This window comes from Puntigrus tetrazona, chromosome 6, assembly GCF_018831695.1.
Source record: "Puntigrus tetrazona isolate hp1 chromosome 6, ASM1883169v1, whole genome shotgun sequence".
Taxonomy (NCBI): domain Eukaryota; kingdom Metazoa; phylum Chordata; class Actinopteri; order Cypriniformes; family Cyprinidae; genus Puntigrus; species Puntigrus tetrazona.
Window position 1 is genome coordinate 13852178 of NC_056704.1, and position 19260 is coordinate 13871437.

Consider the following 19260-nt stretch of genomic DNA (forward strand, 5'->3'; position numbering starts at 1 on the left):
TAGTCATTTTTCATGGTTGCAAAAATATTTGATATTAAAATTGTTCAAAATAAATGTAAATGTAAAGAAGAGGAGACGTGTCCCTGCTGTGAGCCACACTCCCTGGACGATAAACTAGTGCAGCAGCATCCTAGATTACATATAATCGATTGATGGATGTAATCTGACACCATCAAACATTCATTTATCCATTCAATCAGTCTCTAAAGGAGCAGACGATATCTAACATTTGTGTTTTCTGTAACGACGTATTATAAATGCATGAGTTATTTGGTGCTGTTCTGATGGTTAAACATGTGGGCTCCTAACACAAAGGTTGCAGGTTTAATTCCAAGCAGCAGTGACCCAGGAGCCGGTGTTACCGAGATCACAGCCTGCTCTATCATCACTTTGCCCTTGAGCGAGGTACTTAACTTCGGTTTGGTCCATATACGTAGGCTATGCAATTACTGCAGTTAATGCAAATGGATGAAAAGTGCCTGCTAAAAAACAGATGTGCATTATACTGATAAGAATGCTGAGATGACAGTTATAAATAAGGCCTGAAATTGCATTTGCAAAATTATTATTAAATAATTACCATGGCAAATATATAAATAAATAAGATTCAAAAGATTATACTTTCTATAAATAAACTTTATATTTATTTTCTGATGAATAAATTTTGTTACCCTATGGCTTGTGATGTTTCTTATTTGCAAGTGGATTTACAGAACAGCGTCTGCTAAATAATCACAAGTGTGACAACGAATAACCCATTTGTAATTACCCCGTATAAAACCTTGTGCAATCCAATCCTGAACGTGTATTTGCTAACACCTTTTATGTGTCCTTGACACAGAATGGGGGAAATAAAAAGGATAAGACGGTCAAATCCAGTTCCATGTTTTTTTAGCGCCTTAAACGAGGCCCTTCAATTGATTGACGTTGGCGACATCCAATCAGAGCTCGCAAAGCGTCAAGCCTGCGTTCGTTCGGCCCAATCAGCCAATAAGAAGACTTTAAGACGCCATACGGTATTTCGATCGGCCATATTTGTGAGGTAAAGAGGTACATCATTATATTTTCCCCGCATCGTGCAGATTTTAGGTCGCATAAAATATCAAAACATCATTGGTAACGTTTATAAAACACTTAATTTGATGAGTATATCCGTCATCCTTCACTACCCCGCCCAATCACCCGTGTTTGCAAATGAGAAAAATCTCTTTTTAACGTTAGCGTCTTAAAAAAAATCGCGACTGTATTTTTTTGTATTACTCTAATCCTGAAACTGACTGCATGCTGCGTTTTTTGCTCTTCCTTCCTATATTATGTCTAAAAGACGGTCTGGATAAATCACTCGGGGTGGTATTTTTACATTACCCAGTGGAAATATCGGTAAAGGGGCGGGGTTTGAAGACTGTCAATCAAACGTTGAGCAGGTTTCACCAGTGGGGCGTCCACTAACTGCCGCAATATTATATTCATTGAGCGTGACCTTTCTTTCAAATAGAGCAGAAGTTTACACGCCACCTAAAAAGCGGCATTGTAAATCTCAACGCTCGTCTATTAATCAAGCACCCTTATGACTTCTGGATAGCTTACACGATACACCTTTTAAGAGAAAGTAACAACATATTGTTTATTGATAAGGGGATGACACGAGTAACAACGTGGTCAGTGTGTCACCACAACATGGAAAAACATACATATGGAGAACAATTATAAAAACTCCATGCTTGTTTGGCTTTCTGTAAGTACAATTAAACGCACGCGATTGTCTGCACCGTTATATATTTGCTCTTACGTCTTAGGTACGTTTTTTTTTTCTTTTAAGGAAAGGATGATGAGCCCATCTAGGCCATCCATCAAGGGGAGGTTGACCAGGATAGTATGGATCGACAGTTATTCCACACATAAATGAGTCAGAGGTTGGTTTGGGGGCGGAGTCCGACTTTGTAGAAATACTGTCCATTGTTCCACCTTGACCAATCAGGGGAGCGGAGTTTTTGCAACAGTGACCAATCACTGAAAACCGCCTGCCTCAAAGCTCCGCCCAGTCTTCTATATTAACCGCTCTGCCGCCGCGCGAGCTCGCTACAGACGCTTAATAGTCTTTTTTTTAATTATACACATCTCGTGTTTCTCTTTATATTATTTTGTTCCGAGACCCCATTATATTCTTAACACTTAGGAAAAATGGCTGACACAAAAGTCGATACCAGCTCGGAAGTCTCCGCCAAGGTAATCCAACTTCGGTTATACACTGATTCGCAGAGATGCTGCGTTTTTATTAATTCGCATAAACGAACTATACGGGATTTTGTCGTGGAAATAGGTGTACAGCCTCACCGGAGCGCTGTTTGCGATTTTTTTTTGTCGGTGTTTTGACCTCTCGCTGTCACTTTGAAGACTTTTTGCGGATGGTGAGATGCCAGGTGTGCTGAAGTTGGGCTTCTTTTCAGAGACATTTGTAACTAAAAGGCTTTTTTTGTTCGGATTCTGCGCGGGTTCTTTGTTTATGCGAGCGCTTTTTCGGTTCCTCTTTAAAAAGTATAGCGAGAGAGACGGACGCAGATGATCGTAAACATCATCTCTGCTCCGCTTATACGGTTTGTTGCACGAGTTTCTTTATTACTACTTATAGGCTCGATTATTGAAGGCGCCTCGTTGAGTCCGCGAGACGCGGTGATCCGTCAGCCCGCAGCCCGATCTGTCACAAGTTACTGCAGCCCTCACGATTCAGGATAAAGCACGTTTCCCCGGTCTGTTACTGTGGCTGTTTCGTATTTGACCGATATTCCAAGTGCAATGAAAACAAAATGCAATCTTAGAAATAGCTCGTGAACACAAGAACCGACCTGCCTCGGATTTAAGGCTTCGCCGGAGCGTTAGGTCGCGTTGGCTTTTTAAGTTAAGTCAAGTTCAGGTTACACTTCACTTTTTCTGCGTGAAAATGAGAGTTCGCCATACATTATTGATTCGGCTACTTGGCGCGAGCTTTATTGAGCTGCGGTCCGGCTCCGTCGCAGCGGCTGGCGGTTTCTTAAACGAAAGAAAAGTGTGATTTCTTCTTGCACTTTGCGTCAGCGGGCATCGAAATGCGAAATCGTTTCCACCTCTGATGCCCGCGCGTAAACTTCTCCCGCGAAGCCCCGCCGCGGATGCAGCAGTCTGGCTGACTGAATGAGTTCCTATTGTAGCGCGCGCTGTCTGCTCGCGAGGTGAGCGCGAACGCCGAAGTTAACCTCCGCGCGAGATGCTTTCGCGCGTCCAGCTGTTTCATTCGTGATTCGCGTAGCTGCCCGTTCTGGTCCGACGTCTTCGAGCGCCGCGGCGCGTCTCGCGGTTATGCGTTCGCTTCGCGATGTTTTCAGACGCAGCGGCTCCGTTTAACTTTTAAAAACGCGTTTCTGGGTCCGTTCCGTTCCGCTGCGCTCCGTCTAGCTGCTTGTGAGCGCACTGTGTGAACGGCCCCGTACAGTCTATCAACGTAAGCGATCGTTTCCCACCGGACTTATCAAGCGTGTGGCGCTCAATCTCTGCTTATGCCACATAAAGATCACCGGACTCGCCTACCAGTTGTGGGCACAACATTTCTGACCCGTTTGTCCTTTGTTAAGCTTTTTTTTTAATGCAGCGTCCCGGTATTGATGAGCCTAATGTTACTTCTCTTACGTGTGCATACGAAACACGGAGGTGATTTCCGCTTCGGGCTAAAAGGCTGTTGCCCGCGCTGCTCGTTTGATCACTATATGGGTCAGTATTATCCCGCAGATAGTGGCATACGTTCATTATTCGTGTACGGCTCGCTGACGCTGGTGGTGGTAAAAGAGCGGCATGTACATGGTGACGGTGTGAGAAGGCGTTGCAGGCGTGAGGTAGACGCTAACCGGCTTAAAAGCTGAGGATTATGACCTAAATTTATTAATGCGAGCGAGCTGCTGAATGGAAGCACATCCTGTGGTATTCAGAGCGACGAAAGTCTGATTTTCAAGCCACGAAGATGCGGCGTGTTAAATAGTGTGACAAATAAAACGGCTTCTCTTGAGAACGATGGCCATTCGCGAAGGAACAGCGTAGCGTTTGAAAAACGAATCGTTAAAGGCCCAATAGCACAACGCTATTGTTCCCCCTTCTGTCTCTTTCTCTCTCGCTCCCTCTCTTTCTCCGGGGTTTGTCGGTCCTGCCTCTCTTCGGTCGAGTTCGCGCTCTTATTGGCCGAGTTAAAATATTCACTAATTGTGGTCTGGGAGTTGTAGTTTTTTAGCGGGCGTGTCTTTATCAAGCGCAATGATGTGGGTTCTAAACTAAACTACAACGCGCGTTGGCGCTAACGCCGTGGACGTATCAAATTACAACACCTCAATATGGTCTTTAAACCAGGCGGGGATGGAAGAGACAGACATCCAATGAATAAAGAGTGTGGAAGTGTCGCGTTTCAAATGTGAAATGAAAGCACGTTCCGCGAATAAGAGAGGATGTGTATTCAGCCTCGGTCTAGTTTAATTTCCTACATCAGATAAGTAACTGAAGCAATTAAAGACCCATGTTTTTTTTTTTTTTTTTTCATCATTTAGGACCTCAAAGAAAAGAAGCAGGTTGAGGAGGCAGAAAACGGAAAGGATGCCCCTGCTAATGGAAACGCGGTAAGTTTCCACAACTTTTATCTTTTCGTTGCCAAGTACTGCCCGCAATAGTTTCCAAATGACCTCAGGTGTTACCATAACGTTTTATTTTTAGGAAAACGAAGAGAATGGCGATCAGGAAAATGAAGTAGATGAGGAAGATGACGATGTGGCTGAAGAAGATGAGGAAGATGATGAAGGCAAGGCTGTAGCTCCGCCTGTGTGTTGACAACCGAGACATATAAACTAAGATGCAACGCTAAGAATAAATAACTTCATTACAGGTGATGATGACGATGACGAAGATGACGAGGCTGAGGGCGGCGCGGGAAAAAGAGCGGCTGAGGATGACGATGAGGTAGTTTTCAGTTGAAATCCTCAGATAAGTGCGCCAGTCTGACCTTACAAACTGCAGTGTTTTAACTACGTTTGGTCGCTGTTTGCAGGATGACGTCGAACCCAAGAAGCAAAAGACTGATGTGTAAGAAGCTGCTCTGCTGGAAATCTTCTCATCCCTCCTTTCCTTAACTCGTCCACCGGGGGAGGAAAAACATGGTCATCATCAAGTAGAGTCCAGCATCCGTGTACACACACACACCTAACTGCAGATTTTGTAGAAACAACCAAGACTTCAAAGCTCTACCTTCTTACAAAATACTTTAAAAGGAAAAATTTGTTTGTATTTTTATTTACATTTTATATTTTTGTACATATTGTTAGGAGGTCAGCCATTTTTGACAGTGATCTCTGGTTACCAAACGGTGCTTTGAAGTTGATGCTTCTCTATGAAATAGATCTTACTTGTGGTTCGACCATGTCATGTTATCTCAAAAGAAACTTGTAAAAAAAAAAACCGAGCAAAAAAAAAAAAAAAGAAATGGAAAATTGCAGAAAACCATGAACAAAAAAAAAACATTAATTCAAAGCATTCCAGTAACTTTGTGTATGTACATCAGTTGTATCATACGTAGTTGGATTGTATGAGAGGGCAAGGCCAAGAGAAAAGAATTTTCTTCTTTTCTTTCTTGTCTATTAAATTGCTATCTATTTGTGGCCTGTTTGATGTATGTGTGAAATTTGTTGTGCGACAATAAACCGAAATTTATTTTGTGAGTTCTTAAATTTTTTTTTTTTTTTTTTTTCCCTTTTATTACTTCTCATGAGTTTTTAATGTTGGAGCTGTATGGGCAAGAATAATTGAACCAGCACCGTCTTCAGATGCAGTTCATGTTTTTCATCAGCCTGTCGAAAGCAAATGTACATCATTGTAAATTATTCAGGCCTTTAAGACTCCAAGATCTGGTATAAATTATATTGCGTTAAATAAAATTGACTGTGTGAATTCTTTCATTTATATTCACATTTTTTAGGCCACATTGCTCACATTTACATATATATATTATGTGTGTGCATAAAAATGATAATTCCTGTACATTGCATTATCGCTAATTTCTTTTGTAACAAAAAAAATCAACTGTGTTAGCGTTCAATAGTGCATTTATGATAAGAGTTCTGTAAAACATCAAAATCACAAAGTCCTCTTAGAGATAAAATGACACGCTCCAGTGATACTGAACTTTGAAGTTTGAATACCGAAAGCTATTTTTAGCCACAGTCATTTTAACAGACCATTTCAAAAAGCGACCTGATTGCGTGATAAAAGATGATTCATTTTCAGGTAAAATACAGGCATTTTTTAGACTGCAAAAATATGCAATGAGCTGAATTTGTGCACCTTGACAGAAATCTCACAGCGTGCACGAAACAAAAAAAGAGTTCCAGAACTCGAAATAGTGAAAGCGTTTCGGTTTTGGTGGTTTTATAAACTCTCAGAAAGGAGCGCTCGGGACGAGTGGATACTGCGCAGTCGCTCTCAGGTCTATGACTGGTGGTAAAACTGACGATCCTAAACACCAGAAACGAACTCTAAAGAAGAACTGAAATGTGGCAAAATGCCTTACTGACCTTTCGAGCGCTAATCTGCGTGCGCGTTCACGTGACCGTATGCATTTTATACGTAAGGAAACCCCCTTTAGCCTGTTTCCCTAAGACACGGGCGTGTGCTGAATTGCTTCCAAACAAGCTGGTTGTAATGAGAGGGCGGCAAATCTAAAATCTTGTGGGAAGTAGGGAGTGGAAGTATCAGTAGGTGGACACAACAGACGGACATCACGCTTTCAACAAGCACACGTGAAGAAACTAGAAGGCCGAGTGAGGGAGCATCCACGGTAGATCCTGGAGATATAACCTGGATCAGTTCCTGATTGTTTTTTTTTCTGCTGTGGTCTATGAACGACAAGCAATAACCTGCACGAAGGTGGACCCTCTTTATAAAACGCCGTGACCACATTTTAGCAGCACGCAAGATGACACATGCCTAATCAACTGCTGAAAATGCTTGTCGACAGCACTTGTTGAAAACGGCTTCTTTGAAAAGAACGGAAGAGAACAAATAGACACTGTTGATCTCGTTCATTAAACTTACCGCACGCTTAGGTAATTATCATGCTTGAACTGTCTGGTTTAGCTAGAGGTGACTAAATACTTCACTACGAAGGGCCGAAAAGCAAGTCTGACTGCGTGCTTCTAAACGCTTCGTTATAAGCGGCCAGGTTTATTGTGGGTTTAATGAGGTCAGGCCGTGAGGGTGTCGCTCAAAGAATGATCTAAAGCTAACTGAACTCAGCTTGATGAAGTCTTAATAAATAGCGGTTCTGCGCATTAGATGTCAGCGTTACCTAAACTGTGAGTATCAGACCACGTCTAAACCAAAAATAGCGCATGAGCACACATTTGATTTGCAAGCAAGTCATTGCTGACTGTTCAGTCGGGTTTAGAGATCAATATGGGTTCAGAAAGTCTAAATGACACGCAATACGTGTCCACAAGCAGATAGGAAGGGCCCGTGAAAGACAGCAACCGAATAAAGCGTTAATAGCGTTTTAAAGAGCGCCGCTTAAAAACAGTTGCGGGTTCTTTAGCGTGATGGCATAATAAAAGCACGACTACAGTCAGAGCGCTCAACAGCACTGCAGCTAACACATCTCTGCTTTAAATCCACTTATCGTCAGATGTTTCGCTCTCGGAATTGTCTGTGATCTTGTTAGGAAGATTTTATCACTGTTCTTTCTGCCCTTTCATTCTGCAAGCATAGCTGTCAGTGGACTATAGACATATAGACATATAGACATGTGTGTGTTTGACAGAAAGCGAGGGTCACTCACTGTGCTGGTCATTCTTGGTTTGAGTCTGACTGGATTTTTTTTTTGGGGCTTCCTGTTTGTTCCAAATTCACATTTCAACCCCAAACAAAAACGACAATATTTATTATAATCAGTAATATATACAATAAATGGAATTATGCTCATACAAAATGTAGTAAATGCATAAAATTGAATTTATTAAGCATTCGTATTTGACTAAAATGAATTGGAAAAAACGTCTTTTGATGAAATGTACAGTTTGTTTATCAAATCGATTACGTTTGCAACTTTCTGACATGACTCACGTATCTTCTCAGCAAGACATTCAGAGTGCGTCTGTTTCTTGGGGATTTGAGAGTCCAGACGTCTCTAGACCAGCAGGATCCACGTCGAACTGAACTGCTTCCGTTCAGGTGTTGCTCTCAATCTTTGTTGCCTTCCTATGACTCCGTTCATGCAGTGCATCTTCTCAAGGCCAAGCTTAAGCGTCCCGGGAATTCATAACATTGGCATGGTTCAGATTTGTACGGGTTAGTCGTCTCTCTGTTGATGTCTCTGTTTTAGCGATCCATTGGAAGAAAAGCAGTGAGAGTGAGTGTGCCTGCTCGGGGTCTTTCTCGGTCCAGTTAGTGATCTGGCCGCTCCTGGATACAGAGAGCAAGTCTTACAGGATCTGTGGGTGGGAACTGCTCTAAAGTCTCTCATGCCACCTTGTGGAGCTTTCAATAACCTGTTTCATATTTTTTGCAGTCACAAATGAGAGTTTATATACAGCAGTTTATAGCACTAGCTGTTATCTGAGAACTTTATTCAAAAATCACATTTAAGCCAAAATTAAAGACTAGATTCATTCATTCAGATTAAAATGTATTTATAATAATTTAGCACACATGTATGAGGGTATAACACATGTATTAAGTATGTGGTATATATTATTTACATATTTATGCACGCCAGCATTTTTGATAAAAGTGCAAAAAGAAAACTTGTTATGCAAACAATAAATGATAGCTGAATATATGGACTTTAAAAATAGATGAGATGACTTTTACTCTTGTTCTTACCTGGTATTTCTCAGGAATAAGACTGGCTGAACATGCTGACATTTTCTACACATTATAAGACACACTGAACATTGCGTGATAATGTCACTTTTCACAAAGGGAAAAATGCTTTTTAATATTAGTAATAATATTTAACAGTATACCTGTACTTAATGATATTAATAATTTAAAATATATACAATAATTTTGCTTTAAGAAACAATTTAGATGCTTAGTGTTTGCGCTTCTTACAATCAAAGGCTATTATCTCCATCTAGTGGACAATAATTGTTGCTACACAACAAAAAAATCAGTGTAATCTGAAAAGGTGTATTTATTAGCACATAAGGGGTACAGTCCCACATGTGTGTAATGGCTGTATAATATATTGTAAGCAAAATGTATTAGGAGTGCAAAAAATTATGTAAAGTAAAATGAAATAAACTGTCAACATTTATTCATATGCAACTTCAATCCTTATCCAATAGCTTCTTACATGAGAGATTTGAGTGGGAAAACAATCCATGTGGAATTTGTGAGAAAGATATTGAAATAGTAGAACATATTTTCTTTCAGTGTTTTTTTATACGAATTTTGGTTTATTATTAAAATGATGTTTTTTCTTGGTGTTTTTTCTTCTTTCTAATAATTTTAATAAAGTTGTTTCAATTCTGGTAACCAAACTGTTTTTTGACGCCTGTTGACTTCCATAGTATTTATATATATATATATATATATATATATATATATATATATATATAAAGTATATCTATATGAAGAGTTTATTTGCAAAAACCAGAAAACTCAGAAATCATGATGTTCATGATCATGATGTGTATATATATATATATGACAGTGTATATATATATGCATATATATATATATATATATATATATATATATATATACAGATAATATATATGCAGTATATATGATATGTATATATATATATATATATATATATATATATATATATATATATATATATATATATATATATATATATATATATATATATATATATATATATATATATATATATATATATATATATATATATATATATATATATATATATATATATATATATATATATATATATATATATATACATATATATATATATATATATATATATATATATATATATATATATATATATATATATATATATACATATATATATATATATTTTTTAAAGCCCACTTTAATCATGAAAAATGTGTACAAATTGAAAACCGACTGAATACTGTGGAAATATTTCTCAGACAGTATTCAGTTGGCTTTAATTTAGTACACATTTTTTATGATTTAAGCTTATAGCTCATGCAAGTCAATAATCCAATATTTAAAATCATTAGAATATTTACATTTGAGATTCATTAAATGATCAATATAGTATAAATGGCAGGTCTCTCTTGTTCTTTGAAACCTCAATAACGGGGAAGACTGCTGACTTGGCAATGGTCTAGAAGACAATCATCAACACCCCCCACAAGGAGGATACATCACAGAAGGTCATTACTCAGTGGGGTGGCTGTTCACACAGTGCTGTTTCAAAACACAGTAAACGCAAAGTTGACCGAAAGGAAGAAATTGGGTAGGAAAAGGTGTTCAAGCAACAGGGATGACCATGAGTCTGAGAAAGCTTGGGAGAGCTTCACAAGGAAAGGAACGAAGCGAGTCACCCTCTCAGAGGGCTACCAAGAAGAGACATCAGAAACATCTTACTTGGGCTAAAGAAAACAGAACTCAGCGCTCCAAAGTCCTCTTTTCAGATAAAAGTAAATTTTGCATTTCATTTGGAAATCAAGGTCTGGAGTCTGGAGGAAGACTGGAGAGGCACAGAATCCAAGCTGCTTGAAGTCTAGTGTAAAGTTTCTGATGGTGTTTCCTGATCATGTTATCATGGCCAGTCAGCATGTGTGACCTGAGCCCCTCGTGGAACCTATGGGTTATTTTAAAAGAAAGACGAGAAACAGTTCAACAATACAGATCATCTGAAGGCTCAGTAATGTCTCACAGAGCCAACGGGAAATATTTTAGAAAAGATTTTTGAGATATTGGATTTTTGACTTTCACAAGCTGGAAGTCATAATTATCAAAATTAAAACAACAAAAAAAAATTAAATAATGTTTTGAATGCATTAAAGTTTAACCTTTTGAAATTAGTTAAGAACTTTATCACAATATTATTTTTTTTAGATGAACCCGTGTGTATATTTAAAATTCACCCTATTTCTCAAATTTTTTTTTCTTTTAGTAGTTTGGGATAGGTCACCAAAAAAATAAACATTCTGTCATTATTTACTTACTCAATTTGTTCCAAACATTTAGGATTGATTATTTTTTTAAAAGAATTTTTAACAAAATTCATACAGCTTTGGAAAACTAATGTTTAAGTATTAAATTTCATAACGATTGACTTCTGACCAGCTTATCCACAAACTGTTTAAGCTTTTAGGACAAATCCTACCTTCGTCGTACCATAAACGCCAAACAAGGAAGCGCTTTTTCTCCCATGTTTGACACTTCCTCCATATCTCCTCAAGGTGTCAGTATACACACACTGTTTTCTTCCGGGCTCCAGCCAAGCAAGCGGTTAGGAAAACGGCTGGATGAATGGAGACTGAATCTGTATTGTACTGTATTGTACGCTGTTACAATATAGAGTATTTATAGAAATGGAATGCAACATTTTAATACATGGTCCTATATCCAATATGAATTGTTATATGTCTTACTTTTCATGATCCAGCCGAGCGCCTGTCTCATGTTAGGCCGCTCTATACTTCAGTTTCAAACCTATTCACAAAGTTGTTATGAAAACCAAACGACCTTCGTTCAGTGTCATTCATTTCTATTAATGAAAACCCGTAACAGGTGCAGACATTTTATGTGCTTTCATGAGACAGTTTGTCAGTGCTGCTGATCTGCAGCTTAACCGCTGGATCTCTGCTCTCTCGCTAATGAGACCTGCTCTGAGCGATGCAATACCGCTGCTTAAGAAAATGAAACACCATTTTTATACATATTACTTGATTACTATTATCATTATTATTATTCCTGGCCAGGTTTGAAGGCTTTATCGCTGCATACGCGCCACAACCGGCGATGCAAACGCCTACAGCTCTTATAACTTAACTCGAAACGGTCATCCTTCCTGCAATTCTGTCTAAATTTCGTCCCGTATGAAAAGAAGTAAGCAAAAAAGATATCAGGAAAAGGAAAAGGTGCTGTTACGAGTAATCATGTTTGACATGATCATTTTTATTCATGTTCTTTATAAATGTCTAAACGTGGCATTAACAGACACCATGAAGATGAAAGTCCATAAATGAATATAAAGTGAACTATTGATCCGATGAAGCAAATCATACATTTATTATTATTATGTGAACCCCATATAAAATGTACCTTGTAATAATCATGGTTTGTTGAAATCACATCAGATATTTTCAAAGAGCAGAAAGTCTGAAAGTGCCTCTAATGGAAACTGATTATAGGGCATTACTGGCTTTGACTGCGCATATTAGACACTATTGTAGCTGTTAACAATTTGCCAGTGCAAGGTGAGGTGAGAAATGAGATGACAATAATCTCTTGGCATTCTTTGACAGGGATCATTAGTGTTGTGTGATTAATTGCTTCCAGGATGCCTAGAATCATTTTAGCCTGCCTACAATTCAATGATACAGTCACAAACGATAATTGCTGTTTACTTTATAAGAGCGCTTCTCAATCAGGGGTTCAGGGCGCAAAAAGCAAACTGAGGGGACCACAAGACAGCTTAAAATGATTGAAATTATATTCAAATAATGCAGCTTAATTAATATGCTTTAAATAGCACACACACGTTGGCATTTGTGGTTTATGAGGGCTCTCCATAGGCGTAATGGCTTTTGTACTGTAAAAACCGTATGTGCTATTATCTACACAAACCCTACACCTAAACCTACCCCTTACAGGAAACTTTATGCAGTTTTAGATTTTCAAAAGAAAGAAAAAACTCTATTTAGTATGTTTTAAGCCTTTTGAATAGGGACCTTCTAATTGTAATATCTCTGTCATGCCCATGTCATTAAACAAATGTGTGTCCCCATAAACCACAGACACCAGCACACTCGCACACACACACACACTCGCACACACAGACACACACAATCATGGCATAAACAGAAAATATTTCATTTCTATTAGGCTTTTCATTTTCCACCTCAATAGCTATTGTTTTTTTTAAAGAACACACAGTTCTTGAAACACCTGGAATCACAAAAATAATTGCGATCAGGAAATACATTTACCTCTGGTTTCACAGACATGGCTTAGACTCAAATGTAAATCTGAGCTGTCTCAACCGAAGCAAACTTGCACTGAGTTTCTCTTAAACGCGCGTAACGCACACCAGTAACGCCTTTTTATAAGGCAGGCTTATAAAAAATTACTTAAATGTCCTAATTGAGCTATGGCCTAATCCTGGCTTAGACTGATCCTTGTCTATGAAACCAGGCCTTAGTTTCTGTCAGTAAACACAAGTAGAACATACTGGAAGAAACATTATAGCTGATATGAGGGTGTATGAATTGAATCGGACAATCCGAGATCTAGTGCTTTATAGCACTGTTATGTCTCACACTCCCCTTGTTGATGTATTTACATACAAAATTAATGCTTAAAAGCATGCTTACGTTAACAGCTTCTACAGTAATCTCATGAGGCCAGACTTTTGACAAAAGCATCATATTCTGGTCTAGAACCCCTTTCAGAAATAGTTTGTCTGACCGGCATGAAAAGCAACCAATCACAGGAACGGATTCATCTTATGTCACGCCATAAAATATCAGACTGGTGTTCGGCATTGTGGGTCCAGCTGTACACAAATCCACAGTCTAATAAAAGTAGAGAAACTTTCGTCATTTGGATTCAGCATTTTTGTCTAAATATAACAAATCCAGATGATTTCACACGCATACCCCAAAACAAATACAACCTGATCTGTTATATATTCTTTACTTGTAAGTAACACAAAGCTCAGAATACCCAATCCAGAAATGAGTTATCTTTCTAAGTAGTTTATCACCAGATTAAATCTTTCCATATTAGCCATCTCCAGTCATTTTTGTTTGCAATATGCATCTGGAGATCGGTGAACAGACAGCGGGCGCTCTTTAACCTGAAATATATTTTCTGCATCTATAATTACGACACACCCTCGATATCCCAATAGCGTTTTAAAATGATTTTTATTATTAGACAATCCGTGTGACATGCTATATAAAACCCACCGCTTCAATATAAAGTGCTAGAAGGGGCTCAGGTCCGGTTACGGCCATGCATGCCATGTCAAGGCTCTTCTCTTACATGCCTCCAAAGAAAGCGTAGGGTGTGTGCAGCTGTAATTATACATAGTCAGCGAAGGATGAAAGCTTTATTTATTTAAAGCGACAGAAAATCAAGAAGCAACTTTCCACAAACCATTGAGAAAGTCGAAAGGAGATTCTGCATGCATATTAAAGGTGAACTATTATGAACTTAAATCGGTAGCATACCAGAAGCGCTACGTGGGAATCGGGTTATACGGCACAGTAAAATATATTTAAGTATGCATTCACTAGGCATAACCAGACACTACAACAAGTCAAGACCAGCCTTGTCAAACTGTGTGGGCGGCAGAAGTATCTGTCACAACTGTGGAAACACTCCTCAGACGTGGCCTTCAGTCGGCTTTCAATTTGTACACGTTTTTCATCAATGGATCATTGTACATGAGCTCGGACAGTCGGTCTCAGCATAGCTTCTTTGTGTCCGGAATGCTCTGGAAAATAACCTCTGACTCTAATGGGTGTTTAAAAAAGACACCACTGTTTTTTTTTTTTTTTTTTTTTAATGCGTGGCAGCCTTCACCCCACCCAAGCTGTGGCAGTGTGACAGCACCCTGTGACTCCGCATCCACCCTTCACGGGATTCAAATGACAAAAAGCCATTTCAGACATCAAAACAACCAACAAAAGCCGATCTTAGCCGCGCTTTGTCTTCGCTGGTGACAGTGTTCCTTTGATAGGATGCCACAATGCACTCGTCTGAAACAAACTTACAAAACTACAGCGAATAGTCGTGAATGAATGAATGAATGAATGCACGTGATGCCTGCAGCTTTTCCCACTGGAGCAAATGCCTCCGTGAACGTATTATCCAGATAGGCTATATTAGTCTGACGAATGATATCAAACGGCTTTAAAATTGCTGAGCTCGTCCCATCAATCTTGAAACGCCACTCGAATCATAGAAACGGAAGGAAGTGAGGTGTAACAAAATGACTAAGAATTATTTCATTTTTTATACTTCTGGGTGCCAGCGCTGAAGGCAATCAGTAAGTAAAGCGGGATTTTGATAATTCCAGCTGGCCATTCAAGAGACTATAAACCTCAATCGCAGCCATTTCATCAGCAGAAACAGGCCGATGGATTATGAGTCTTGATCAGATGTCACGAGATAGACGAACGAATGAAGGCAAAGTCTACAAAAACTAGTACATCTACAGAGAGATGAATGAATAAAGACATAGTCTCCAAAAACGCTGTTGGTTTAAAAAAGTTTCAAACAAAATATATAGGGCTATATTCTGCTGCTAAGCTCACATACTTTGAACAAGACTGGGGTTCTGCGGGTCTTATATAATTTACCCAGATTTCATTACTTAAAGTGAGGATAAACTTAATAAAGAGCTCTTTCCCGCAGCAGCTGAGTGGAGAAACCTGAGCGCCGGTTCCTTTGAGCGCAGAGGGAAGGCAGTAGATCAGTGGATCATGTGATCTGTTTGCATATCAAGGTCGCCATTTTGCTGGAAAGTTTGGGAATTTCGGGAACACTAGAAGAAAGAGGAAGTGTTGCGCCGAAGAAGTTTCGAGTACGGACGCGTGCGGATCTAAGACTCCGGTCCGGAGGGAACGGGAGACATGTGTGAACGGGAACTTCACGCGCGCTTCGGCAGGGATTATTAGCATTTCTGCCCTTTTCTATTACTTCCATTGCAGCAGATCGGAAGCAGTTTCCCCCCCCCGAATGTTTGTAATGCACTTTTCGATTCGCTGATACTCCGTGCACCCGTCTGAGAAAAGTTCAGCAAAGTTGGGAGTTGCATGAAAAGTGTCGTGCCGCATCTGACCGGGTTATGAGCGAAGCGGTCGCTTACGCTTTTTATCGCATCGGAGGACTATCGATATTGAGCTTTCACATGTCAGCCTGACCCGGTCGGCGATCGCCGCTCATCTACGAAATCAAAGCGAAGCGACTGAAAGTGAAAGCGATCGGTCATTCATTCCAATGCTTTTCAGCGGTCGCCCTTCAGCAGTTGTGAGACTTTGAATCTTTTGAGTCTTGATCATGCCGGTGAGAAAGAAAGGTAAGGTTTCGAGCGTGTATAGCCTTAACTGAAATGCCGTGTGACCAATATTTTGGTAGCCGTTTAACCTGCACGTGACGAGAAGAAAAAGTCTAAATGTGTTTTGAGCGTCTTCCTTTGTTGTGCTATGCCAGTGTGTCTCAGCGGAGTTTTTCTACCGTGTTTTTAGATGCTCAGAGAGCCCTGCTGCTTCTGGACGAGTACCGAACTAAACTCAGTCAGACCGGAGACCCTCATCTCAGGCATTCGATCGAGAGAGTCATCAGTATTTTTCAGAGTCAGCTCTTCCAGGCTCTTATAGGTACGTTGCTGCTAGAACGAGCAGTATTCCCCTCAAGTTTCTTAAGGCTTGTCTTGTTGTGCTAAGATGGTGGAACCGGTTTGACTTCGCCATTATTTGACATGTTTGACATTTTCAATGATGTGTTGCAGCGACGTTGTTTCTTTCTTATTTAACTTCAAATACGGGTGTTTGCGTGTAGCACATATTTAAATATGTTGTTTTGCTCCTAAGAGACACTTGGAGAAACTTGTAAGGTTCCCATTCTCCTAGAAAGCATTATAAAGACCTTTATGAATGGAAACTTAAGGTTGTTTCAATATTTCAACTCTTTGTAAAATATTAAACCTATATAATTTTTTTTTTATCTGTTCCATCTATTTGTGTAGGCATAGTCACTATAGAATGATAGAATTAAGACCTTATTTAGTAATCCCAGTGAAATGCATCATTGCTTTGTTCAGTTTCCAGTAATGCATTGTAATGGGTTGGCATTTTTCAGACAGTGTTGTTTGCTGTGAGTGTAGTCGAAACATTTTGTGTGCAGTAATTGCAAGCCAATTTTTGTCAATTTAAGAACATCCATCGAGTGTGCCGTTTAAGTTGGCTCTTTTGGGAGTTTATGCAAGATTAAATGGAAGAGGAAATTGTTGCTGATAAGCATTTCCCTATTGAAAAAGTCTAACAGAACATGTCCAGAAATAGCTATAAAGACAACTTGGAATACTTCTGAATGTTTGTTTTATTCTGGCTTCTGTTTGCCCGTTAGAGGATATTTACAAAAGTTGTTATGGTGAGATATTTATGGCGATGTACCATTTTACAGTACACTCTTAAACAAGTAATTTTCTACAAAAACATTATCCATTAATTTGACAGACATTTCAGTTAACTCTAAAACACAATGCAAATCAAAATACAGAATTAAAAAAATATCATTTTCATACATTGTGCAGTATTTTACATTTTATTGTAATGTAGAACATATTTATGTCTCCCATTGGACAAATCAAAACACAGTGGAGCACACTTACTGTAGAGTCTTTCAATATTTAATTAAGAGGCGTTTGAAATGCATCACTGCTTTGTTCAGTTTCCAGTAATGCTGCGCTCAGACGGTTACAACACGGTTCATCCCTGCTATTATGTTTCCATGATTTGAACTCCCCTCGTTTAGTTTGGCCTGGACTCTGCATGAATCCTGGGAAGTGCTGTTTATAACCATAAAGAGTATCCATGTTTCATGGTGTTACTATTTGTCCAGTGTTTCAGACTCAAAACATTTATGGAAACTCCGGTATTCCTGAAAAGCCAAGAGAACGCGATTGTTTTTAAACGTGATTATCTGAATCTCAGTCTACTGCACACAGAAGTCCTCAGTATGTTTTATATATGTATATGTATGTGTTGGCTGCTGTGTGTGGATAAACATGGCATGCATTACAACCTACTTAAAAATGTAAAGCTTTTTCAAATAAATGTTGCACTGCCATATCGAAGGAAGCGTAGCCATTGGTCGATAGATGGCCCCTTCTTGAATGAATGGTCAGCTGCACCAACCAGCAATCATCTGGTTACCATCACTGAACTTTTACAGATTAAGCGGCTAGACTTTTGTGACTTTTTGTCCCATTAAAAAAAAAATATACATCTATAATTCAGAAACAAAAAACATGCTCATTAGAGAAAACTTGCAAGTCATCATTTGTATGGTTTAGGGCTGGATGATATATTGCATACGCGTCTTGTCAGTAAAACCGTTCTTTGATTAGTAATCAAATGAGATGATCCTTCACACCTAGTGTAAAAAGGCTTTAATGTATTTTTGAATAAATTAGTAGATAAAAATAAAAAAGACGCACCAAAAGACACCCCCCACACACACACACAACACGTGACTCTTTATAGTAGCTTATAGAGTCTGAAACTGTCTGAATTTAAATGTCTCATTTGATCTAATATCTGAACCTAGATGTACATTGGGTGCACTAGTGCTTATTTTATCATCATCATTTCAGCAAAGTGTCATGCTAAAACAACAAATACCGATTTTTAAAAGCAATGTTAGGGCTCTGAGCCATATACAGGTTGTAATATTTAAACCTCAATAATGTGTTTACACTCGATCATGTTCATAAATGATATAATAATTAACTTCATAAATGTATCTTTGATTCTGTGACATATATATATATATATATATATATATATATATATATATATATATATATATATATATATATATATATATATATATATATATATATATATATATATATATATATATATATATATATATTATTATGCAACCTCGTATTTCTTTCAGATATTCAGGAATATTACGAAGTGAGCCTCCAGGATAATGAGAGTAAGCCCACAGAGCCGTCAAGCCTTAAAACCAGAGAACCTTTTCCTCCCGTGAATGAGTGGAATCTCACTGGTCCTCCCAGTAGCACTGGACCAGCAGAAACCGTGCCCAGCGTCGATGCCCAAAGCAAAGAGGTAAGCAGAATACTGATGTGTGTGTGTGTGTGCTGCCCCTCAGAACTGCATCTTTACCGAATCTTGAATGTCATTATTGACTTCAGAATAGTTGCTGGTGGTTATGACACAATTATTGGTGCGTTCTTTATTTCACGGAAGGCTTTATTTATGCAGTGATTCATACAAAAACAGATTAATTCAGAAACGAAACCGAGCTACTGCGTGGATTAAAGTCTTG

General features: G+C 38.8%; 2 protein-coding genes across 20 annotated transcripts in view; both read left to right on the top strand.

Moving 5' to 3' along the window:
- Positions 1-2064: 2064 nt before the first annotated feature.
- On the top strand, positions 2065-5723 carry ptmaa (prothymosin alpha a). The gene is made up of 5 exons (XM_043242643.1): positions 2065-2226; positions 4563-4631; positions 4726-4810; positions 4895-4968; positions 5057-5723. The coding sequence occupies exons 1-5, from the start codon at positions 2182-2184 to the stop codon at positions 5093-5095; spliced, it is 312 nt and encodes a 103-aa protein (XP_043098578.1). The 5' UTR covers positions 2065-2181; the 3' UTR covers positions 5096-5723.
- Positions 5724-15699: 9976 nt separating this feature from the next.
- The window catches only part of dlg1a (discs large MAGUK scaffold protein 1a), a 104027-nt gene continuing 100466 nt past the window's right edge, over positions 15700-19260 (top strand). For 11 of the 19 annotated variants that reach the window (XM_043242793.1, XM_043242794.1, XM_043242804.1 and 8 more), the window contains exons 1-3: positions 15700-16258; positions 16428-16559; positions 18865-19040. In XM_043242793.1, coding sequence (XP_043098728.1) covers positions 16240-16258; positions 16428-16559; positions 18865-19040 — 327 coding nt within the window. In that variant the 5' untranslated portion in view covers positions 15700-16239. The remainder of the gene's footprint in view (positions 16259-16427; positions 16560-18864; positions 19041-19260) is intronic. The other 8 variants (XM_043242798.1, XM_043242806.1, XM_043242808.1 and 5 more) reach the window with 2 other exon arrangements.